This window comes from Tachypleus tridentatus, chromosome 10, assembly GCF_004210375.1.
Source record: "Tachypleus tridentatus isolate NWPU-2018 chromosome 10, ASM421037v1, whole genome shotgun sequence".
Lineage (NCBI taxonomy): Eukaryota > Metazoa > Arthropoda > Merostomata > Xiphosura > Limulidae > Tachypleus > Tachypleus tridentatus.
The window spans coordinates 167,047,764-167,071,610 of record NC_134834.1 but is presented as its reverse complement, the minus strand read 5'-3'; the positions used below and the strand labels follow the sequence as shown (position 1 = coordinate 167,071,610).

The window sequence follows — 23,847 nt, the reverse complement described above, 5'->3', positions numbered from 1 at the left end:
CAAACAAACCGGATGATATTAAAGATAAAGAGGTAGCGTCTGTAAATTATATGTGAGAAAAGCAGATTGGCTTGTTTTGAATTTCGCGCAAAGCTACACGAGGGATATCTGCGCTAGCCGTCCCTAATTTAGCAGTGTAAGGCTAGAGGGAAGGCAGTTAGTCGTCACCACCCACCGCCAACTCTTAAGCTACTCTTTTACCAACGAATAGTGGGATTGACCGTAACATTATAACGCCCCCACGACTGAAAGGGCGAGCATGTTTGGAGAAAAGTAAAAAAAACAAAAAAAAACGTGTAAAACGAGGGATTAGCTTATATCATACACTGCCCTTAAGAAAAATTAATGAACTTAAATGTAAATAGTAATATTTGATCCAGGGAAGTTAACCATAACACAAGAAAATCGGAGGAAAAGCTTGACGCAGTTGGAGGTGAGGAAAGGATGACGTCTGAGCTGGCGTCTCGGCTGCCACGTTCGCAGGTTTCACGTATGTGGTGCCCTGATTTCCTTACCTAAGAAAGACACCTTGGAACTGCCGGTATACGATCAGAGATACGGATTTGGTATGTTGGTCCTGCAGTGTCCTTTTATCCTTGCTATGGCTGTATCTAAGTTCGTCAAAAAAAAAAAAAAGTGGCAGTATAGAAGTGTTTAGCTCACATAATTGAAAGTGTAAATAGATAAGGAATTGCTTTATAAAGCACAGCTCTTGTACAACGTCTGTAAGGCAAGATAAGTGAAATAATAAATCCGCTCTATACATTCTATCTTCTCGTAATTCATATCTTACTGGGATTTGCTTACCTCGGCAAACGGTCTCGCAATTCTTACTTTAAGCAGGATTTCGCTCCTGTTTGTACACATGCGCACACCTTTATTGAAAATGGGTAGCTTGTAAATTTTTATTAGCGTCCTTTCACAAGCCAATTACATATCAACAAGCTTTAATATAAAATCGGGTTCAAGAGGTAGGTACCCTAGTAATATAGTTTTGATATTTCTGTATATCAGTACTGTTAATAAATTGAGAGATTTTTCTCTCTCCACACAAAAGAAGTATCTACTTATTCACGTAGCAACTCCAAGATTTATGTATTATTTTACATTACTTCAGTATTAATATCTTAGTTTTAAGCATAGACACAATCCATCTGAAGTAACTGCATAATTCATGAAAACTTTAATAACCCCCTAGACTATTTTCTGTCGTCTGACGCCTACTCATTCAACGGACATTGACCAGGACGTTTAGAACTGAGTGGATGGAACTCGGAACATTTGATGTTGTGTACCACAAACAAACGATATATTTCTTAGTGTTTTGTCTGTCCCTTCAAAACAAAACAACTAAGCCATCGCTAAAAAAAAATGCTTGTAATGTTCATTCCTCGTGCAGTTCAAGATATAGCCTGTTTTACAACAAATCGAGTCATACAAGTTTGCAGAATAAATACTCGCGTAGCTGGTCAGGAGTTTAAACGACAACATTATACGTGAAAAATGCGATTTCTCTGCCACATTTAATCTTGTCTTTGTTTTCTTTGTATCGTTTTGTTTTTTCAAACATTTTGGGTGTGTTTTACTTCTTTTTGTGTGTTCATTTTTTTATGTGGTAAACTAGTTCTTACTGTAGTTTATCATAAGGAGCTGGCTAGTAAACTGTTTCATCGCATATTCACGTGCTGTTTTAATCTGTGTAACAGGTTATGAGATTTAAAAAAAACATACAGATGTGAACGTTCTCACATTTCTACCACGCACAGGCCTGTGTAAAAGAAATGTATTGAAGCCGAACATCTGAAATTCACTGTTCAGTAAAACCGAATATTTTGTCTTTACCAACTTACTAATTGAATAGTGATATTTCATTAACATGGTGAACATAACGATCCATCCACACCATCAATACTTTAGTTGATAATCACATAATGGTAAATTTATAATTGTTTTAAAATCAAGAAGTACAGTGGAATTTATAAATCGCATCACGCGCATAATCTGTTAGTTGTACAAACGGACACTCTTAAGTAAAGTGAAACAACCGTATCGCATGTCTTTGTAAATTCAGTCATTATAACGTGTCATCAAATTCTCTTTTAGTTTAACACCTAGATTATGCAGCAGCAAATTTTTACTCTTTTACCAACGAATAGTGGGATTGACTGCAACATTATAACGCCTCCAGGGCTGAAAGGGTGAGCATGTTTGGCGTGACAGGATTCGAACCCGTGACCCCGGATTATGAGTCGAGTGCTTTAACCACATGGCCAGATAGTGCTCGTGAAGTTTTGGGCAAAATTCAAAACAAACGAAACCAATCTAATTATACAGTATATGTTTTTTGTTTTTTTTTCAATTATCTCAAAATATAAGTTAAACAAGCTTAAATATATCTTGCTCTTATTGTATACAGCCCCCCGCGGTACAGCGATAAGTCTATGGATTTACAAGGTTAAAATCAGGGGTTCGATTCCCCTTGGTGGGCTCAGCAGATACTCCGATGTGGCTTTGCTATAAGACAAACACACCCTTATTGTATACAAGTTTAATATTCTAATTTTACCTTCAACTTTGCCACACTTAGATTTCAACACCGGTTTAGGAAAATTTCTTTTTTATATATATACAAGGTACAGGAATGTGCAATAGTGTTAGGACAAGGTCAAAAGTTAGATTTCGGGAGCAGTGGAAAGTAAATCACGTGTAAAACATCGAAATGTTATTAATCTTCACATTTAGTACAATAGAAACTCAGTGTTTCAGTTCAACAAACAGTTAATATTTTGTATGTCCCATTTTGCTTTAATAACTGCAGACAGACTTTCAGGCATTGTTCCAACACATTTTATTAAAGTGTCCTTTAGAATGTTACTCCCAATGTCTCTCATACACTCCCAAAGTGTTTTTTGGAAGTAACTTTTGATTTGTAAAGTATTTTTTTCTATTAATCATATTCCACATCTGCTCAAATGAGGTGGGACTGGAGCTCTTTTGGGACCATGGCTTCATTTGAATTATTCCAGTAGCTTCTTTCTTAGCTAATTAAATTCTGCACAGTTTAAATGAGTGTTTGTGGTGATTATCTTACTAACTGAATCATTTACCAATAATACACATAACACTGGATATACCGAAACGGATCAGTATCTAATGGTGCTTGCACTGGTCCATTATTCTATGTATTTTGCAAATGTTTCATGTTTCAGCAGACCCCTCCTGCTAAAAGAAAAATCGCTTTGTTTCTCCCATGCTTCATGGTTACGTATGACAATTTCAAATAACATGAAACAGCTAAGTGATAATCTAAAATTTGTGGTTAAATAAATTTCGATATGTATGCAATTTACGATATTACTAACAAAATTGATAAGCCCAGTTTTTTCGTACAAATATGTTTTGATACGCAAACAAAAACACAATTTACGATATTACTAACAAGATTGATAAGCCCAGTTTTTTCGTACAAATACGTTTTGATACGCAAACAAAAACACAATTTACGATAACAGTGATTGCAAATAATAATTTATGTACAAAAGCTGTCCAAACTTACAAACAATATTGAGTCCTCTGTCCGGTATGGAACTTCCTTCATATCTTGTCGAGGGTTCACGATGAATTAATTAATTTTGCGTTGATGTAGATGCAGTTAATTAATAAGGGAGCTAGCCAGCTCTGTATTATTCTTTCTTCACCGGCCATACGCCGGTATTCCACCGCTGAACGTATGTAATGTTTTCGTACAAAATACTAATGTTCTATATGTAACCGCTGAAGTTAAAATGTTTTTAATGTTCGAAATCTATAAACGTCCCTGGTCAAATATCTGAAGTTTCCTGATTAATAAGAGCAATAACAACCACAAATATAGCGTCCGAGGTTTATAACACCCCAGCTATAGCAAATAAATAATATATACTGTTTCTAAGCGCATTGCGTTGGTTACATTTAGAAGCGTGAGGAGAGTTTTTAGAAATTTTAGCATACACAACAATATAGACGATGCACTACTGTTTAGGTACAAACATACGCTGTTGATTTTTACACCCGAAAATCTTCTACAATTTTATGGAAGTGAACAGACATTTTGTAATATATATTTAACAGTGTAAACTACATGCATGTCTAGATATATATATTTAACTTAAACAAACATCGGTATTAAAATAGGTATATGATAGTATATCCTTCACACTATGCACTGAGGCAAGAATTTTTCACCTTTCTTCTGCTGGACGTAGGTTGTACAACCTACGCTTTGAACCATATATTTAAAACTTTGACTCATCCGTCCATAACGCCCTTTTCCTCTCATCAACAGTCCAGTTTTTGTACTTGCTAACAAATTTCAATCTCTTGACAATATTTGGGGCTCGAAAAAACGTTTTTGTACCTGCTACATAACCAAATATTCCATTCTAATTGACTCTTCTTGATACTGTAAGTAAGAACACTTTTCTGTCATTCGGTACCTGGTTGTTTATCTCATGCTTGAGATCAGTGGCAGTCTTCTTTATATCCCGAACGCTACATAAACGAAGAAACTTAACACCAGTGTCATTAAATTTAGATGTTCTGCCTCTGCGATTCCTATTTTTCAAATTTACATGTCTCGGTCTCACGATGTACGGTGTGCTTTAGAGTGTTTGAAGAGACTTTCAAGTCTGTAGCTTTTCGTCGCAGAGTACAACCAGTATCACATACAACTTTTATGTGAACTTTCTTCTCTTATATCCGTCCTCTATGCTTTGTAGTCCTTAACATGACAACGAAACTTAATTTACAGTTTTAAACACTGTTTTTATTAAGGTCTACTTGAGAAGTATTATTAAAATAGTTTATTCTGTCATATACCAATACCATATGCTAGCTACTTTCTATATAGTTAAGACACAACAGAGTACAACCAGTATCACATGAAGCTTTCCTGTAAACTCTGCTCTACTGACAATTCGCTACGCTTTGTTGGATCGTGGCATAAAAACGGAACTTAATATATGGTGTTCAACATTGCTTTTATCAAGATTTATTTGTTTAGTGTTATGAAATTGATTTCTTCTACCATATACGGGTACCATATGTTAGCTCCCTGTCAGCTCCTTTCTTTATTGTTAAGACACTGCTTGGCGGACCATGACAGTTATTTCATACCCTAAGTTTGATCAGTATATTCATTCAAGCAAAACCCTTATGACATGGCCTTGGTATAAGTGTGTGGAGGGGCGAATTGTAATGAATAATTATTATATTCTCTCCCTGACATATTTAACAGGGGTCAGTGAAACATTACCATGGTGTTGAAATTTACATGGAAGAATTAGTACCATAGAATGGAAAGAATGACAAAATATTCTCTTGTCCTAACACTTTTGCAGCATACTTTAAAGTAAACTAATAATTTTCGTAAACGCATATTCGCAGAACACTTTTGTATACCATGTGACAAAGTAATATTGGTTAAATCTACATACCGAACCCCAATATTTTAATTTTTTAACCTTAAACAGAGTAATATGCAATTTTATTTAACTGAAACCATAATTTCCTATCCCGAATATTCAGTCATCCGAAGCTCGATATATATAATTATAGAATAACACCTTTATAAATTAATTATTTTGTCTTTCTTGGTCTTTCAAAAAAGTCAAGTGTTGGACATTTATACTAATTTTCATCAGGTGTCAAGAAGGGTGCTAGAAGTCAAAGTATAACTTTAGTGATAATTTTTATATTTGGTCATTTTACTTTCAAAATGTTAATGGGCGCGACTCGTAATTTGAGGGTCGCGGGTTCAAATTCCCGTCACATCAAACATGCTCGCCCTTTCAGCCGTGGGGGCGTTATAATGTGACGGTCAATCTTACTATTCGTTTAAAAAAAAGAGAACTCCGTGAGTTGGAGGTGGGGGGTGATGACTAGCTGCCTTCCCTCTAGTCTTACACTGCTAAATTAGGGATGGCTAGCGAAGATAGCGCTTGTGTAGCCTTGTGTGAAATTAACGAAACAAACAAATGTTAATAATGATGTTCATTAACGTGTCTAAAGCGATTTGACGATGAGCTGTAATTTTATGTTTTTTTGTGTTTTTTTTAGTAACCGCTGACATTGCTCGCTGTACTTGCTTGTAACACTCGTAAACCTACTGCATACACACATATACGTGTGAGTCTGTATGTACGTAACATCAAAGAATATATCAGTAAATTAAATATCATAATGGGAAATAAGCAAATATGCTACCTTGTCGACTTAAGGTATACATGTAACACGTGCTACTTATTTGATTGATTGATGAACGCCTCTACAATACCGTCTTCATACGAACATTTTATTACGTAAACATTAATATCACGAAACGAAAGGGATATTTTGAAAATTGAAATGAGGCGAGTCTGGAAAGTTCTCAGTGTCTTCATCAGAGATACAATACGTAACAATAACATAAAGGTGAGACCTGAATCCACCTTGTCATACATCATGATAGAGTAAATAAGTCATGTGGTTCAGACTTGGAAATCAAAAGAACGATGATGCAGATGGTAGATTGAAGGCGTCCCTAGCGTCCTCAGAAACGTGATGATACAGGAGGCGAACAAACTAGCAAGAAACTATTCCTCGTTTGTACACCTACCCCCAACGCTGCAAGGTATTAGGGAAAGGCAAAGTGAATAAAACAATGAAAAGTTTGTGTTCTTTGCTCATCTCGGGCATGACAACTTTCTCCTAATTTGAGATGCGGTAGTGTTGTTCGTTGGCTGTTCAGCTTCGGTTTTATATTTCGAATTTCGTTTCATTTTTTCCTTAATGTCCATTCCTCAACGCTAAACAACCAGCGAACAACACCACTGCATATCAAGCTATGATAAACTTATGACGCTTGACTCATTCAATATAAGATAGTTATCACGGATAGATGGCGCTGACATTACTATTTTCTCCAGCTTCAGTGTTTATGCATGTGTATTAATAACATAGCGAATTTTTACAACAGAATTTATGTCGAAGCGTGTGTTGTTATTTCGTTTTTTTTTAAATCAAGTGTAGGTATAATTGAATAACTCACTTGTACGTGTTTGCTTGTGTATCCACGTACTTTATTCATAAAGGAGGAGGAATCTCAAATCGCGTCAGGTTTTGTAATACATACGACCTGTATGAAGTAAGAATCGTTTTCATGTTGGTGTAAATAACAGTGAAACTTCAACGTGACATCCATATCTTTTTAAAACGTCATTCTAAACAATCATACTAAATAAGGACATAAAATTGATTTAAATAGACATAGTGTAAACCAGTTTTATGGGCCTTGCTTATGTAACACTGTGTACTGAATGCATATTTCTAAATTGCATATTGCATTTTATTTTTTTACATAAAAGTAATACAGTGAAACGTTTGTTATCAGTTGATAGTACTGCTGATGTGAGGAAATGTAAGACACCAGTAGTCATCAGAAATGTACGATGTATCTTCAAGATATAAAACAACAAAAAAATACAAATCTTTTTTTTTTTTTTTACAGATATTGCCTTTTACTTAATCTTTTGTTGCTGTAATTTCAGTGGAACCAGTTATTTTCGGTCTTACAAATCACCTCGCAAGGCCCAAGTTAAAGAAATACACCACTCCAATGAAACTGCCACCGTGAAAGTAATTACACCAGATGGCATTACTTTAGTTGAAACAGTCGATCGCAGTGACATCTCACGAGAAGAAACTAATTTCTCGACGCCACCTAAAATTCCACCTCGACGAACCAGTAAACAACCTCCACCTCTACCCCATCAACGGCCTAGTAGACCACCTCCGCCGCCACCACCACCACCACCAGTGCCCCTTCAGCAAGTAGAAGATAAATTCAATCGTAATACTGAAGATGTAGAGCTAAGTTTCTTCGACGAAGACACCAGAGGACACACTACTACCGCACATGCGCAGAAGGAATCTGTTGACGATATTTCCGTTGCTACAGAGGGTGCCTCAACATGTTCCAGCCCTGAACTACCTCTTCCGCCCCCACCATCTATAACAGACACTGAGATTCGCCATTCTGATGAACCTTTTCCTCCACCCCCTGACCCTCAGGAAATGGAATTATGTACGAAGACGCTGCCACAAATATCGATGTAAGTAACATCAAATTATTAATGGTTCGATTAAGCAAAATTCATCAGTCGTAATTTCGCCATATGCTCTACTGTGATTTATTTTCAGATACAGGAAATCAATTAAGCAAAAAAAAAAATATTAAGTCGCACACTTTGTACAACATATTAAAACTCTGTCATAATCATTATTTTTTTATAGTTTTACAACACATTTACATAACCTTTATGTCTGTAAAACGTTATAAATAAATCGGTTTGTTGTTTTTTGAGGTAATACAACAACAATTACAAGTGTATCAGTTTAACATAGACGTATGTATAAATTTATAAACAATAATAACTCATCTACTTAATAATGAGGATATAATTAAGGAATTAGCGAAACGTAACACAAACGATTAGTCAATTGTTGTTTTTTACATTGATGTGTTATTACTGATTTTGTCAAATGCATCAGTATTTATGATACTACAGTACCATTGATATTAAAGTGAATTTAATTAAAGTAAATACGGTTTATTACAGCTAACGCACTAGTTCAACACACGAAAAAGACATAAGTGCCCTGGGGTTATATTATGATATGGGCAATCCCACTATTCATTGGTAAAGAAACCCAAAATTTAACTTAATTGTATGCTAACTTACATCTTTCTCAGTAATAAGATGGTAATTTTTTTTCCATTGTTAAACCTGACTTATTTATTCCATATAATGTAAATTATTCAAAATTGCTCATTGTTGGAATTTTTACAATATTTAATTTTTGGTCAGTTTATTTTGTCATAAATTTAATACGACTGTTATATTTTCTTTGATAATTACAAAATATGGCATGTTGATTTATGGCATATTTAATGAATCATTGATGAGAAAAACATTATTACCACCGGATGTTTTTTTGATAATATGTGAAATTTTCAATTCACAAAAGCTGTGACAACAGCTTGAAGCAGTTTTTTCTTTTTATTATCATTTAAAAAAATTATGCTCAACTATGGGCAAGTGATCACTTGGTATGGAGTCTAATTTTATATATTGCAATGATAATTAACGTAGCTGTAGCTAAGTCGATACGGTTCATGATGATTTACTGTAGCTAATGACTATTTGACCAGATTAGTTCGAGATGTAAAATTTTAAGCTGCAGCTGGAGATTGTCACATAGATTTGTTTGAGAATATAGTGAACGTTTGTAGTTTCTGTGTAATTAAATTCTTTATATATCATGCGTAGCAATGAAAAATATATGCATAGAGTAAGCGCTTATAAAATTTTACTAGTAGAAATTCACCCTTTAACGTACGAAACATACACATCTAAAACATTGCTTTAAATAAACTTTCGTTTCTTTTAAACTAATTATTCTATGACTGTATGTAATAAAATACAATATTACGTGTTGATTGTTCTCTTACTCCTTTACTTCATACGTAGTGTAGTGGTTGGCGCCAACTGTATAGTGTACAAAGCATTCTGTATGTAAACGTTAGTCATCTAACGTTCATTTATTATTGGTTGGTAATTCCCGTTTCGCCCTACTTGAGTTTTTTTTTTAAAAAGAACTCAAGATATTTATAAAAAAGTTAACTTCAAGGGATAATAATAGCATATCATTTACACTAAATGTATAATGGGCTTACTTTACGTATGATACCAGATAGTGCAAACAGTCTCAGTTATTTTGATATATTCATTTCTGCAAAAATTACGTAAAGTTTCAAAATTTCAGTACCATTTGAGATAGTTTTGCTTCAGATGAAATATCGATAATAATGCCAGTTTTGGACTTAACGTGAGTATAAACTCCGATTTCATTTGGCGTATTGCACTTTAACTAAATGTTAAAAAACATCGGAGATTTTAACTTAATAATAACTCTTTTGACCAGTTTAAAGTTTCAGTGAAGTAATGAAATATTAAAGCATATGTCTTGTTTTTATTGTTTATCTAAAATCAATCTGTCGATTAAACAGGTGACTGTCGAGAAACGTCCCAGAAACAATTTATTCGGTAATCGCGTGTCCCTATCGTTAAACAAGTACTGCATTTACAGGTAGCTATGCAAACATTAAAAGGCTTACGTGTTACACACATGATCGTTCAGTCGCGTTTATCCTGAAGCTGGACTGTATATTTGAGGTTATTTGGTTTGCGTCCCTTTACCGTCTCCCCCTCGATGTGGATTCCTGTACGTGGTGAGGGGACCTCCCAGAAAATGTTCTGTTCTTTCAGTTTACCCCCTCATGGAACTAAACGTCCACCCACCTGATTGCTGAACGTGGTGACCCGTGAAGGGGGAATGAGAGGATTCTGGTGGTTGAGGGGTCCAACCCTAACACACCACTTTGGCCTTGAATTCTTAAAGCCGAGCAGCATTGGAATGGCCCCCTAGGGTCAATCGGCTGGTCCACTTTAACTAGTGTCAACCAAGTACCAGTGTTGGATGTTCTTAACAGGTGTTGTGGACATTTTATCCGATGCTGGTGTTTGAGAATGGTGCTCATGAAACACTGGCATTTTAGCAGCGTCCTTGGTTGACATTGTAGTGCGTCCCCTCGTAGGGCTTCATGGTGGGTGGGATCAATAGGCACCGAAACATTCTTTCTTTATTATGGATCCCCCAAATAGAAACTTAAAAAAGTGAAAAACAGTCCATGTGTAAACGACCACGTCTTGTAACACCTGTGCCTCATTTTCTTATATTACATTCTCTTTCAGACAAACTTTTAGAGCAAATGTCTTTCTTTTTTAATCAGAATGGACTAGAAGAACTTACTGATTCTTCAAAGTCAGTCAAAAAGCTTCACTCTGGTGGCATATTAGTTGAAACATCCATCTCAAAACAGTGAACTCCTCTTGCATTTAAAGACCATTTGGGATATACCTATTGAGGTTGCGCCCCATGCTACTTTGAATTCGTCACGAGGAGTTATTGTTGAGAGGGATTTGAAGAACGTATTCGAGTCGGAGATTCTTGCTGGTTTCTCCACCCAAGGAGTTTCTGCAGTGAGGTGTATCTCCTTTCGCAAAGGTGGAATTATGATGCCGACCAATGTCCTGATTTTAACATTTACATCACCGTGTCCACCTGCCACCATCAAGGCAGGTTATCTTAATTGCAAGGTGCGGCCATAGATTCCAAACCCTCTCTGACGTTTCCAGTGTCAGCAGTTCAGTCACTTAAAGACATCACGTTGTGGTTCTTTGACGTGTGCTCGTTGCGGTCGCAAGGACCATGATGCTTATGAGTGTGAAACGGACCCTCATTGCATGGATTGCAATGGCTCTCACCCATCCTACTTTCGTTCTTGCCCTAAATGGTTGGAAGAAAAAAAAGAGGTGCAGCGTTTGAAAACAATTCATAACATTACTTACCCTGATGCTCGAAAGTTGCTGTCCACCACTTCATCTCGGGCGTATGCTGCTGCACTTCGTTCCACTACTACAGTGGAAGTGCAGACAGATGGCCTCCAAAAGAATCATTCTCAAACCATATGAAAAGTCTTTTGATCTTTATGGTGAAATCAGTTTATGAATCAACGTCAACACCCATTTCTGTCCCTAACATTCATTCCAGCAAACCCCAAGATTCACTTCCTTTGATTCCGGGTACGGACATTTCCTCGGGTACATCCTCTTCTCCCGCCTCCAAAATGCAAAACGATCATTCGCTCACGTCCCCAGTCACTAGAATTCACTTTCAACGACAGAGACCTGCTCAATCGATCCGGGGCAGGATCTATGGAGGTCGATAGACCTCCTTCGAATAAAGAAAATAAAAAGACGTGGTCAAAAATTGAAGGGTTCTTCACCGAATTCACCTACACTTAAATAAAAATGGCCATCTTGATACAATGGAATTGTCGAAGTTTACTTTCTAATCTGGATGACATCAACGCACTGATTGCTTCCTACCGTCCTGTACGTCTATGTCATTTCTTACAGGAAACATTTTTGAAACCTGTCGATATAGTCGCTTTTTTGGCAGTTCTCTTTGTACAGAAATGATAGGTTGTGTGATTACGTAGGGATGGCACAGTTGGTTGATCAGCATGTGCTCACCCTGTCTTTGCCACTCGACACACCTTTGGAGGCCGTAGCCATCCGTATTTCCTTGGGTCATACCATCACTGTTTCTTCTCTCTACCTGTATCCTGGAGAGATCTATGATCAATCAGACATTGATACTCTTGTTGAAAAGTTGTCATCTCCGATTTTAATCCTGGGAGCCTTTAATGAACATATTCCCCTCTTGGGAGGTACTGATATTGATGATAGGGGTCGCTCCGTAGAGTGTATGCTCTCTGATCACAACCTTTCTTTTTTTCAATCGTGGTTCTTATACTTATTTTCATGCACCAAGTCAGTCCTTTACTGCTATTGATCTGTCAATTTGCTCCCTTTCACTATTCTCTCATTTTTCACTGAGGTTTGACAATAACCTATGAGGCAGTGATCATTTTCCTATCATTTTGAGAGTCTGGCCGTGTCGATGCCACTCGACCCGTGTCCTCGGTGGAAGCTGGATCAAGCCAACTGATCCTCTTTTACTGCTCTCGTAGAACTTGATCCTTCCACCGTCTGCAAGCCATCAATAAACGACTGCATGGCAGCAGTAACTGACTGTATTATACAGGCAGCTGCTCAATATATTCTTATAACCTCGACACGTTTTCTACGATATCTTCATCTGTGGTGTAATCCTGCCTGCCGCATGGCACGGAAGGCTCAAAAACGGACCCGGAATACTTTTGTAGGTATCCCACACTCTCGAACTGCATCGCTATTCACTAGGGCCGTGCAAATGTTCGGCAGATAAGATGTCAAAGCCAGAAGGAATCTTAGATTAAATTCACAACCAGCATCTCTTCTACCACCAGTTCCAAAGTCATATGGTACACGACTCGAAAGGTCAATGGGCAATATTATTCTGTTCTCCTTTCGATCTTGCTCTCTGATGACCAGGAAGTAGCTGGCTCCCCGAGCATCGCCGATACTGTCGGTGAAAGCTTTTGCCGGGTATCTAGCACTTCTGCTTCAGCCTCTACTTTCTTAGCCATAAAGACTCGAGCATAGCGATCACCTCTTTCTTTCTGAGCTGATCGTCTCTATGACTGTAATCACCCTTTTTACACTGGCGGAACTCAAATTGGCCCTTCATCAGTCTGGACATGATAATATACACTGCGAGATGCTGCGCCATCTAACTCCTGTTTTCTTGCTGTTCTTTTGATTGTTTTTAACTGAATCTGGCAGGAGAATGTTTTTCCTGATGCCTGGTGCCAGGCTATTGTTCTACCTTTCTCTAAGCTTGAAAAAAATCCCAAGATTCTTTAAAACTACCGTACAATTAATTACTTTGACAAACTGTCTCTGCAAGACCTTAAAGAGGATGGTTAATGTTCGAGGAACTAAACAATCTCTTCTTGCCCATCCAGTGCGGGTTCCGACGACAACGTTCTACCATGGTCCACCTGAGTTGACTTGAAACATCGATCAGAGAAGCCTTTCTCAAACGACAACATCTTGTGTCAGTATTCTTTGAACTTGAGAAAGCTTACAATACTCCATATATGAAGTATCGTCTTTTATTTGCGGAATATCTTTCGAACCATCCTTTCATTCCTATTTATACAGATGGTGACTGTGTAGGCTCTGCCATGGTTTATTGTGGTTTGATGGTTGCACGCAGAATCCCCTCTACATTTTCTTTGTTCACCGCGGAACTGTACGCCATTTCTCTTGCCCTGGATCACATAGAAGCTAAGCAGTACTCAAATTGCACTATTTATATTAACTCGCATAGTTATCTACTGGCCCTGGAATCGCTTCACGTTGGTTCACACCCTGTTCTCGCCAATATTCAAAACCAACTGGCCCATTTCTCTTTAACATCTAGTTCAATCCAGTTTCTCTGGATGCCAGGCCACGTTGGTATTCGCGGGAACAAGTTCGACGACACCGCAGCTAGATCTGTGTGCTCTGGCACTACCACTGCTGTGCCTGTTCCATACATGGACTATGGTCCTGTATTCAAGGCTCGGCTACATGCCATTTGCAGTCGACTTGGAATGAGCAACATGAATAATAAGCTTTTCCAAATAAAACCCTCTTTTGGCCATTAGCCATCCTACATCTGTAAGCCATCCTACATCTGTAAGGATCGGAAAGAGGAGGTTGTCCTAACTTGTCTGTTGCTCTTTGGCTGTTTTGATTCCAACGAATCGAAAGGAGTCAAGCTAGGCTACATATTGGTCACAGTTTTCAACTCATCGTTTTCTTTTATCTAGGACTGATGCACCAATGTATTGTCTGTGTGACACTCACGTTACAAGAAACCATATTTTATTGTCTTGCCGTCGTTACGACTCTCAGTGACGGCGTGTGTTTGTGTTTTTCTTATAGCAAAGCCACATCGAGCTATCTGCTGAACCTACCGAGGGGAATCGAACCCCTGATTTTAACTTTGTAAATCAGTAGATTTACCGCTGTACTAACGGGGGTCTCAAATACGGTACCATTTTAGACATGTTTTGTCCCAAGGTTTTCCACAATGTTGAACAGTGTTCACCTTACAAATGATTTTAGTTTTTTAAAGGCCTTTAACCTTTTTAATGTTATTTAAGCTTTAGATTCATAAATTAGTCCTTTTTTAAATATGATTTCTTTTTAAGAATTAAGGTACAATTAGTTCGATATAAAATAAAAAACGGCCGTAACGTCAAATAGTTAGAAACCAGAACTGGAAAGGCCAACTTCAGGTGACTAACGCTGTTTTTGAACTTTTCTGTTAGCCATCCTGGCGTGTTATGATAATTAAAATTATGCTAGAAAAAGTCCTTTACACCTTGTAATACTGTAGTTTCTCTCTTACTACTGTAAACTAGATATAAAAATTGGATTTAACGCTATTTAAGTTTTTAATTCAAAAATTTAACTTTGTTTTGTTTTACCTTAATTCCTTTTTACGAATTTTAATAATTTAACTTTAATTTTAACTTTTTACTGGATGTTTGACGCAGATAGCCTAGTTACTTTACGCCAGAAAACGCCAAACCAACCAACCTACCAGCTCTTTACCGCCAATAAAACATCGCGTTCAGCACTTTGAAGCCATGAGTGCGTTATAATAGTAACGATCAAATCCCACTTCATTCAAACAAGAGGCCCGGCATGGCTAGATGACTCGTAATCCGACGGTCGCGGGTTCGAATCCCCGTCGCACCAAACATGCTCGCCCTTTCCTCCATGGGGGCGTTATAATATGACGGTCAATCCCACTATTCGTTGATAAAAGAGTAGCCCAAGAGTTGGTGGTGGGTGGTGATAACTAACTGCCTTCCCTCTAGTCTTACACTGCTAAATTAGGGAGGAGTAGCGCAGATAGCCCTCGTGTAGCTTTGCACGAAATTCAAAAACAAATCAAATAAACCAATCAAACAAGAGTAGCCCAAGAGCTTGCGCTAGGTGGTGATGACTAGCTGCCTTCCATCTTGTTTACCAATTCAAACTTAGTGTCAGCTATCATATAGCCCTCGTGTAGCTTTGCGCTGAATTCATCAAACTTGACTGCTGGAAAATGCTCATAGAACTAGTTTCTATAGTTATCGATTTTGATCATCCAGTTGCTTATAGTAGCTGATAAATATGCAGTTAAAATATTTAAGATGAAACATAAAATAATAATTTACTACTATGCATCTCTTCAGCTCTCTATAACTGGAATCTTATTTTAATTAACCCTACACTTAATGACCTCTAGAAATAGCATGTCTAGATAATTTTATAGAAACGAAAAAATATATTATTTCGAAAAATTCAAATAAATCAACGTAACTTTTGTTTTGAATTTCGCGCAAAGCTTATCGAGTGCTATCTGTGCTAGCCGTCCCTAATTTAGCAGTGTAAGACTAGAGGAAAGGCAGCTAGTCATCACCACCCACCGCCAACTGTTGGGCTACTCTTTTACTAATAAATAGTGGGATTTACCGTCACATTATAACGTCCTCACAGCTGAAAGGACGAGCATGTGTGGTGCGACGGGGATTCGAACCTGCGACCGTCACATTAAGAGTCGAGCGCCTTAACTCACCAGGTCATGCCGGGCCAACTCAACTTAACGAAGTAAATTTCTTAATACGTAAAATAAGCTTGAGTTCCAGATCTTTTTTCCTTCCCATATTTCGTTGCTTACAATAAACATCAGAAGTTGAAATCCTCCATAATTGGATAACCATAGGCCAGAGTTTTAATTACAAAAATGCCCTTCTTGTTTCTCTTCTATTCGGAAAGCTATGTTCACTGTCTCTAATGAGAGAAATTAAACTAAGAGCGTGAGGATGATTGGCTATTAAGGTGCATAACGTCATTGTTAATTGAATATACAGTCAGTATCAGATCATTACTTGTTAAGCTTTCTCTGCACCGTATCCAGACGGAGAGGCGACTTGGCTAGTCTTAAGCTAAGCTGAATCATTAAATAAGGTTTAACAGCCTGACTAAGAAGGCCCTTATACTTTATATAACCAGCAAATCGGGATAATTAATTGTTGTATGTTTGAGCTTTGGAGATTGGAGGAAAACTAAGTTCGGATTGTGACCGGACTTTCCTATAGGCTTCATACCACAGTAAGCCTGATTTCACATTAAAAAAAAAAATCCACTTTTCTTTTACATTTACTTCAGACAATCCTCTAAATTGGACCACATAAGCTGCTTAAAATATTCTCGTTGGCACAACTCTAGTTGTCTCTTTTGTTTGTTGTTACCAATTTTTTCAACTTCCAAACCTTATGTAAACATTCGATATCAAGAAACTTCAAAACGAGTAAAGTAATGCTCTTCCATAAGTTTCCGGGTGTCTTTTGAAGAAACAACAAAATACAAACAAATGTCATGTGTAGATCTTGAAATTACATCCAGTTCTATATTAAATTACAAAACTAAACTCGTGTTTCGAATATTAAACTAACTGTATAAAAACACTTGAGATTGCGTCATCGCTACGATGGCTTGTTTTATACTAGTATTTTTACGAGTATCGCTGATTATTTTGATATGTCTTCGAACACTCGTTAATAGTTTTCTTTATCATTGGTTCTTCAGGCTAATTGGTTTAATATGCTCTCATGAAGCCAGCATTCGTTTTTCAACTTCATATGTTCTCACGAATTCAACCTTGATTCTACAGTCTAATTGATTTAATATGCTCTTTCAGAGTCAGCATTGGTTATTTAGGCTGATTGATTTTATGTATCACTATTACTCACCACAGATTCAACATTGGTTAGTCAAACTAATCGGTTTGATATGTTACCAAAGTTCAGATCAAACTTGACAATGTTTTTCAGGTTACATATCGGTGAGTTCCAGTATCTTAACAATTAGATGGCAGATAAACTAGAGAGATGTACCTATTATTAATAGGCTCACTTGACTGTGACTCTGAAAGAAATAACCTATGTTTATGAGTCCTCATGTATTTATACAAAAGATCATTGTCTCATAAATAAAAATTATATTTACTTCTGTAAACAAACCTCACATCCAAATCTGCATTGACAAAATAGATTTATTTCTATACAGATAAAATTGAGATTTTCGTCTCTTTGGAGACAGACCTTGTAGATTTGTTTCCCAAATCTATGAAAACTTGCAACACAAGAACATTAAAATTACCATTACAATAATTTAACTTTATATTTTCGAGACATGATGAATTTCTATAACTGTAACGTATGTTAATACCTTACAACATATTATTGTAGTGCTTCTTTGTTAGAATGTCTGCTTTATAGTATTACATTAAACACTTCATCATAATTTACAGATACACGCGTTCAGAATCCTTCACGAATTCCATGTCTGGTTATTTTCACGTAAAACTTAGGACGCTAGAAATTATTCATTGAGACTTTGCTAAGTATTGTTTCAATAATTACGCGAACTTTGATGTTCCTTAGCAACGAATACCTTGAAAGCATACATGTTAATATATCGGTTCACATTGCTTCGTTATGTACTCAGTGTGTCACTTCTAATTCAATTATTACAGTTTAATTAGGGTTTTCTACGAGTTGCTAGCACACTTGAACAAATTGTAAGATTCATAACAACAGAAAATGATAAAATAAACCTTCGTTTCTAATGTTAGATTGTTTTTGTTAACATTTTTCAAGTTTGTTTTAGCAGTAATTATAGTTGTTGCCGATAATTAGAAAGTTATGATAAACGTATAAGACTATTTTATAATATATTTGTTTTGCATGGTACTAAAACGTCTCTTAAGTCAGAAGTTTTCCTTCTAGAAAGTTCATCAGTATTAACTTTCGATCAGAGCAAGGTACCTGCTTTGAACGAAACGAAAACTCAACCTAGTATTGAGTAGAGATGACCGAATACATTTTTCTTATATTATTACTCAATATATAATGCATTGTTTGTCAACTACCCTCGCTGTTAACGATATTTTCGGCCGTAAATACGGTTATGTCTCACGAGGTTCAGCCAGCTCAGGCGATTTAGGTTGGCCCTCAGTACACGTGTATATTAAGCTAGCAATGCAAAATAATAGCTATAATAATGAAAATAAGATTAGATATATCGAGCATTCTAACCAACGGTGTGAACGGAGTTAGCAATACAGAAATAATAAGAGCATACCTTTCTTACACAACTCTCAAACATGCTGACGTAGTCTAGTATCGGCGTGTTCGGAACTTGGATCCGAAGTTTGATGATTCTTTGCCTGTCACTGTAAAAAATGTGCCCCACGCTCTAAGGCAGTGGTTCCCAACCTTTTTTATGCCCCGCACCCCTAAATAATTTTAATATGTTCTCGCACCCCTGACAGTAGTTATTTATTTAAGAATAAAGGTGAAGGTGGCCAAAACAAAAGTTATCCCGCACCCCCTGGAACGCTATCTCGCACCCCTGGTTGGGAACCACTGCTCTAAGGAATGCTTTATAAGAGTGATAGTGTAATTCCACTGTTCATTCAGTACATAAGTCCAAGCGGGCATTGTTAACTACCTGTCCTCCCTTGTTTTAATCATTTACAAGTGACGGACGGGTGTCCACAGACTGTCTTTATGTATCTTTAAGCGAGATTCTGAAATAAGCTTTTGTTTATCAATATAAATCCCTAAAATAAGTATATAATTATAATTTATTAAAAGCTCATATTTCCAACTTAAGTGTAAATACAACAACAGAAAACCTTACAGTCAGCAAATAAATTGTACAAATGAGGCTCTCGTTTGAATACGTAAAATACTTGTTTTTAAACCAACCACACACACCCTTGTTTACCCATTACATTCTCTATCGGTCGATGGTGACCCACCCGCCCGTTGTAACATGGGATGGGCTATGCTACCGATGACTACACACGATACATTCTTTCAAATGTCTGCTGTTCTCTCCTATAGGACCGCATGCAGTACACATACGACTCTCTTGCCTCGCGGCCACGAGAGCGCTGTGGGGAACTATGAAGAGTCGGGTTGGTCTGTTGCCAGGTGCAGCAGGTGTGATGTAAGTGCCACAATGGTTTGTAGGTCACTTGTCTGGATAAAGTTTAGTGCAGCAGGTTGTTGCCAATGTGACGCTTTGAAACTTACATTCATAAATATTGAATCTTTTAAATTATCAGATTTATCGGATCATATTGCTAGTATTTAATGGAGTTAGTTATAAACCAGTGATCAAAATTAGTACCCAAGAAATCCAACACGCCCACGGTGAGAGGAATGGGCAACCAAACGGAGAGAAACAAGGGCGGAAATGGCAACGTACAGCCTGTTAGTATGAACCAGCTAGAATATCGTGTTTTCAAACTGGCGTAAAATGGTGGTCTTATCTCCCCTTGTGTGTGTGTTCTAACTGACATCTAATAACCACTTAGTTGGATTCATTACGTAGCATTCATTTAACAAGGCTATTCCAAAAGAGAGATAATTAGTTTTAGCGAGAATACCAAGACAGTTGTTCTAATAGCTAATGAAGTTAATACGATATTATACTGATTTCTAACCATGGATAAAATTAATAATACTTAGTACAGGGTGGCCCGTAAGTCCCTACCCATCCATATATCTTGTGTATCTGTGTGCTGTCCCTCATTCTCGCTGCATAATATTTTGCGACGCCATGTTCTGTGAGACATTTTCCTCAACATGGGCTTAGATCGGCCATATGCCTCTGAAAAAAAAAGAAATAAATTTATAATATATGCTTTATTGAATATCACATAATAACATATGGATGGGTAGGGACTTACGGGTCACCCTGTATTACTTTTTCAACGTACTTTGCACTAACAGTTTTAAACAATAATACACTGAACTGCTTTTAATTGTAATTAAAATTAATAATAAATTGTTGAACTCTTTCTCAGTATTAATACTGCCTTATATTACTTTTTTAATAATACCACATTAGTCTGCCTTATATTATTAATATTTTATTTGACTATTTTTCAATGCTATATTGGACTCCATTTTTAATCGCATTTAAAATTGATATTATATCGTTCTGTATTTTAATTAATTTCAATACAACGTTCTGTTATATTAAAATCAGTCGTCAATGGTTTTAATATAACTTTGTGTGTTTGTTTCCTTATAGCAAAGCCACTTCGGGCTATCTGCTGAGTCCAACAAGGGGAATCGAATCCCTGATTTTAGTGTTATAAATCCATAGATTTACCGCTGTACCAGCGGAAGACTATAAATTTGTAATCTCTACGTTGTCAGTAGTGTTAATGATACATTATATAAGTTGCTGCCTTTAAGTGAGGTAGATTTATAAAATATGCATTGAGGTTTTTGTTTTTTTCTTATAAGATTTATAAAGATTTTAGCTGCGCGTGTTAGTAACAAGTGTTTTTTTCGTGTGTGTTTTTTCAGTGTTTATCCGAAAAACTCTTACATGTCCTATAGAAATGAGCGGAAACTTGGAAGACATGGATTTGACGGTAACTACTGGAGATCTTCCTCAACGCCTGAATCTTACGATCCAACCTCTAAAATAGCACACGATGGTCAAAATTCCGTGTCTCCGGCCTCATGGGAAAAATTACACAATATTAGAAAGCAAGGTACCACTTTGATTTTCCACTCCAACTCCATTCGAGATCGAACCTGGTCAGATAGTCGATGCCTTCTTAACCGAGGACCTTCATTTTCCAGCTCGGAGCATAAACTCTCCAGTGCACCACCTACATCTCTTCAACTTGTAAATGAACAACCAGGATTATCGGGTCTCCTAAACGAGGAGTCGTCTATTTCCGAAAGAGATGGTCAAGACCCACAACATGAATATCCTAGTCATGCTTCTTTTTCATCGCAAGGAAAGTTAAACTTTCCACAGACATCGGAACAAACGGAATCTCAGAAAGACTACTCTTCACTTAACGATCAAGATGTTTGTGTTCAGTATCAGTCAAAAATATCTGTTCATTGTACTGAACCTCTCCAAAAGGTAGCAACTGAAGAATCTGGGAATCAAAAGGAAGCTCTAATAGCCCACGAAAACTCAATTGTAGTGGCACAAAATGATACAACTCTTCATCAGGGGCAGCACATAGACAGTGAAAATGGCGAACAGTTGACAGAATGTAGAATTAATAGTGCGACTCAGACCACGGACACTCCAAGGCTTGGACGAAAATGCATGACTCAAGAAGAAATCGTGTGTGAAAGACTGTCAAAGGATTTTGTCAGCCATTGTGATGACACCGTACTCAAAAACTTGCTTCGTAAGTTATACTTGTTTTTTGCTTGGACCAACCTTTGACCTTTTTGATATAGGTAACTCTCAGAAACAATAAATGAAAGGAATATATCTTTTCAACACAAGTCTAATACGTCTATTTCTCGAAAACGTGTTTAATAATATTTTAAGTTGCCTGTAGTGTCTGCACCACAGATATATATAATAATACTTCTCTGTAGTCAGAAATACCTTTTGTTATTACCAAAAACACGTATTTTTGAATATCTGTGTAAGACTACTAAACGGCTATCCACGGTAATCCTCCCTAATTTTGAACAATTTGATTAACAGCCAGTCAACAGTGCCTAATGTCAACTATTTTTTCACTTCTGTTTGACAGAATGGTGAGATTTGACTATTACTTTCATAATGCATCCACTGCCCCGAAGTGCGGAACGGATTTTTACTTTATTTTTTAAGTAACAGAACGCCTAGATCCACAGACTGACACGCTAACTACTGAGCCACACTCAACCCTGTTTAACTACTATGCCACACTCAGCCCTGTTATTACCAAAAGTAATAATTAAATCGCCAAACATTTCTTTCTCCTATAAATTCTTAATTAAAGGAAAGCTTTGTAACTAGATAGATCATGCTTGGCGAGAAAGGTTGGTTTCAAACATACATTACTGCAGCGAAGAGTGTTCACTTTGTTCATATGTGGTTTATAAAATGCTTTTTGTGTTGGGTTTTAATGATTAATGTGTGAATATATGCAATTTAAATATTCATTGTAAATAACTACATGATAATAGCATATGTTAACTAATCTAGTTTAAATTTGTGAATTAGTAGAAATATAAACCGAGTCTTCAGGGCTGAGTATCTTTTTCCCATAATGCATATACAAAATATAATAATAAACATATATAATTATTGGGTTAAAATTATTTTAAATTGTAAAGAATGAAGTTATAACAGTTTTTTGTTTTTGTTTTTTTTTTTTGGGGGGGGGGTAATGAGTAAATTGAAAGTAAGGGTGAAACAAGTTTAAATGTTGCTATTTAATTTCAAACCATTAAATGTATTAAGTTCCTTATCAATTTATTCCTGACTGAGGAGAAAAAAACAAAAAAACGTGGCGTTTATGTTTTATGATTGACGGTAACATACCAACAGGACCAACACCTCAAAAAATTGGCAAAAGTAAACCATTTCTCAGTTAAAGTTAACTTGGTTTATATTGTGTTCTTTTTGTTGTTGTTTGTATGTTTTGGGGATCATTTTTGTTATTTCTATGTGTGTCTTAGATGTTCATTTGAAATCGATACTGTTGCTTTAAAGTTTTACAAAGATTAAACATAAATGATTAGGTTTGGTTTGAATTTCGCGCAAAGCTACACGAGGGCTATATGTAGTGGGATTGACCATCACATTACAACACCACCACGGCTGAAAGGGCGAGCATGTTTGGTGTGACGGGGATTCGAACCCGCGACTCTCGGATTATGAGTCGAGTGCCTTAACCACCTGACCATGCCGGGCCAAATCTAAAGGAGACGGTAATTAAATTTCGACAAGGGAACATAACAAACTTGACAACCCTTGACTTCATTCATAGTAAACTTCCGAAAATAAATTAACAGAGTTGCATCGCGTAATTTTGAAAGAAACGCCTTTACTCTATTTCGAAGTTGTTGTTTTTTAATCGAATATTTAGTGACGAGCGCGAGTTTTTAACATTTTGTTAAAGTAACCTTGGAAGTGCGTGTTAACTAGTACACCAACGGTTTTTATCAAAGTATTGCACAAATCACGAGGAAAACGTTAGCGTGAAAATCGTTTTTTTATTTCTTTACTCACGTCTTCATAACTGAAAACATCAAGTTTCTAATGTTTGTACAGTGTTGTTTGTGAAGTCAGCCGTTTTCAAGAATTTATTTGGTGACGTGTGGTGGTACTTTCGTATAGTGATTACGTTTTTACAGGCCATCAAACATTTTTGTGCACTTAA

The 23,847-nt window shown here is 36.7% G+C and overlaps 1 protein-coding gene across 2 annotated transcripts in view; it reads left to right on the top strand.

Annotated features, from left to right (window-relative positions):
* Positions 1 to 23,847, top strand: part of LOC143230868 (uncharacterized) — a 149,650-nt gene that overhangs the window by 113,328 nt on the left and 12,475 nt on the right. For both annotated transcript variants that reach the window (XM_076465148.1, XM_076465147.1), the window contains exons 4-5: positions 7,566 to 8,129; positions 21,023 to 21,873. In XM_076465148.1, coding sequence (XP_076321263.1) covers positions 7,566 to 8,129; positions 21,023 to 21,873 — 1,415 coding nt within the window. The remainder of the gene's footprint in view (positions 1 to 7,565; positions 8,130 to 21,022; positions 21,874 to 23,847) is intronic.